Below are 2,500 nucleotides of genomic sequence, written 5' to 3'. Positions count from 1 at the left end.
GTTAAGACCCATGTAGATATACAGTATACAGTCTGCTGTACTAAGACCCCCCCCCCCCCCCCTCTCTCTTGCTCTCTCTCTCTCTCTCTCTCTCCAGGTCCTAGTGTCCAAGGCGTTGGGCGTTCCGGCCAACAGGGTGGTGGTGCGGGTGAAGAGGATGGGTGGAGGTTTCGGAGGAAAGGAGAGTCGAAGCACCTTGTTGTCCACTGTGGTAGCTGTGGCCGCTAACAAGTACGCACGCACGCACGCACGCAGACACACACACACACACGCACGCACACGCACACACACACACACACACACACACCTATTGATTCATTCGTGTGTGTGTGTGTGTGTGTGTGTGTGTGTGTGTGTGTGTGTGTGTGTGTGTGTGTGTGTGTGTGTGTGGTGTGTGTGTGTGTGTGTGTGTGTGTGTGTGTGTGTGTGTGTGTGTGTGTGTGTGTGTGTGTGTGTGTGTGTGTGTGTGTGTGTGTGTGTGTGTGTGTGTGTGTGTGTGTGTGTGTGCAGATTAAAGAGACCGGTCAGGTGTATGTTGGACAGAGATGAAGACATGTTGATAACTGGAGGAAGACACCCTTTTTATGGAAACTACAAGGTTCAAATTACACCTTTAATACTACTACTATCACCCCTTTATTAATACTACTACTATTACACCTTTATTAATACTTCTTTTACACCTTTAATGTACTACTTACCTTTTTATGGAAAATTCAAGGTACTATTAATTGTATTATTTTGTAGGTAGGCTACATGGGAATTGTATTATATCATAATAATATTAATATGTATATGTATTTATAGGTACAGTAGGCTACACATGGATAGTGTATTATATATTAATATTAATCTTTATAATATGTATTTTATAGGTAGGCTACATGGACAGTGGGAAGGTTGTTGCTCTTGACGTGACATATTATAACAACGCTGGAAACTCCATGGACCTGTCTCTGTCTGTAAGTAGAAATACTATGATTACATCTGTCTGTAAGTAGAAATACTATGATTACATCTCTGTCTGTAAGTAGAAATACTTCTCCTCTCCTCTCCTCTCCTCTCAGATCATGGAGCGCGCTCTGTTCCACATGGAGAACTCCTACAGCATTCCTAACATCAGGGGGCGTGGCTTCATGTGCAAGACAAACCTCCCTTCCAATACGGCGTTCCGGGGCTTCGGTGGACCGCAAGGCATGATGGTCTGTGAGAGCTGGATGACCGACGTAGCAACGAGTCTACGGAAACCTGCAGAAGAGGTTGCACGCACGCACGCACGCACGCACGCACGCACACAGGCTTCAATGATGAAATTGCCTTTTCCGACCGCAGTGGCTGGGGATGTTTTTTAATTAGCGGTCAATTACAGATCGTTATCGATCAATTGCCAGGATGATTAGGCACCGACGCGAACCTGACGTGTCTAATCATCCTGAATCTATTTATTTCTCGATAATGGCTGCTGACCTATCAATTATCCCGCTTATTACACGGCTACTTAATACATATCTTAATAAATTTACCCAAAAGTAACAACAAAACGAGGTATTTCCTTCCTTATGTATTCCATAAGTGTTGTGCTGGCTGATTCCAGCGCAACACGGTCGCTTTGGAAAACAAGTAAGTGTTGATCAAATAGAATGAATGAATATTCGGTTACTGCACCTGTACTCAGGTAAAATCGGTGGCGTGTATGGTATCATGGCCACAATGCAAAGGCGAATACGGCACTTCCGCATACTTGGCGGTCTATGACTTGGCCGCCCGAACTGTGCACGAAGTTGTGCGCGCACCACATTGTGTACAACTTCTAAATTGTATAATGTATTACTTACTTCATGTATTTCTATATTGCAGGTTCGTCGTATCAACCTCTACTCAGAAGGACAGAAGACTCCGTTCAACCAGGTGTTGGATCAGCTGACTCTGGATCGTTGCTGGGACGAATGTCTGAGCCGATCCAAATACCACCAGCGACGGGAGGAGATACTCAAGTACAACAGGTAGAAATAAATATAAATTACAGAACAGGCCCTGACTGTTAGCTATATGCCATTCCACCAGTAGATGGCAATGTGCAGCAGCCTATAATAATAGTCAGTGGCACAGGTTGTCTACAGTCTACACCAGTGGTTCCCAAACTTTTTCATGTCAAGGACCCCCAAATTGACACTTATTAGCCCGCGGACCCCCATTAGAAAATACATGCCAGGGACCCCCATAAGAGAAGATTTTTACGGCTCTAGTCTAGCAGTGATTCTCAACCCCTTTAATTTCAAGCACCCCCAGTTTGACATGCATTAGTCTACAGACCCCCGTTTAATGGCATTTCTATCTCAGGGACCCCAATTTAAATAGCCCTCAAGGACCCCTGGGGGTCCCCGGACCCCAGTTTGGGAACCACTGGTCTACACTAGAGGGATATGAGTTAGGATTCCGTCTCATATCAAGACATTAACTCACATGTTGTCTGGAGGATATGAGTAATCGGGACATTCAG

General features: G+C 45.0%; 2 protein-coding genes across 2 annotated transcripts in view; both read left to right on the top strand.

The window, feature by feature from the left end:
• dnajc27 (DnaJ (Hsp40) homolog, subfamily C, member 27) overlaps nucleotides 1-2,500 on the top strand; it is a 305,233-nt gene that overhangs the window by 34,961 nt on the left and 267,772 nt on the right. The window lies entirely within an intron of this gene.
• xdh (xanthine dehydrogenase) overlaps nucleotides 1-2,500 on the top strand; it is a 31,986-nt gene that overhangs the window by 22,980 nt on the left and 6,506 nt on the right. Inside the window, exons 22-26 of the mRNA XM_079495353.1 lie at nucleotides 98-231; nucleotides 511-598; nucleotides 876-962; nucleotides 1,068-1,259; nucleotides 1,858-2,003. Of these exons, the coding sequence (XP_079351479.1) occupies nucleotides 98-231; nucleotides 511-598; nucleotides 876-962; nucleotides 1,068-1,259; nucleotides 1,858-2,003 (647 nt within the window). The remainder of the gene's footprint in view (nucleotides 1-97; nucleotides 232-510; nucleotides 599-875; nucleotides 963-1,067; nucleotides 1,260-1,857; nucleotides 2,004-2,500) is intronic.

This window comes from Electrona antarctica (assembly GCF_951216825.1).
Source record: "Electrona antarctica genome assembly, chromosome: 24".
Lineage (NCBI taxonomy): Eukaryota > Metazoa > Chordata > Actinopteri > Myctophiformes > Myctophidae > Electrona > Electrona antarctica.
The sequence above is the reverse complement of the archived record's forward strand: the minus strand, read 5'-3'. Positions and strand labels throughout refer to the sequence as shown.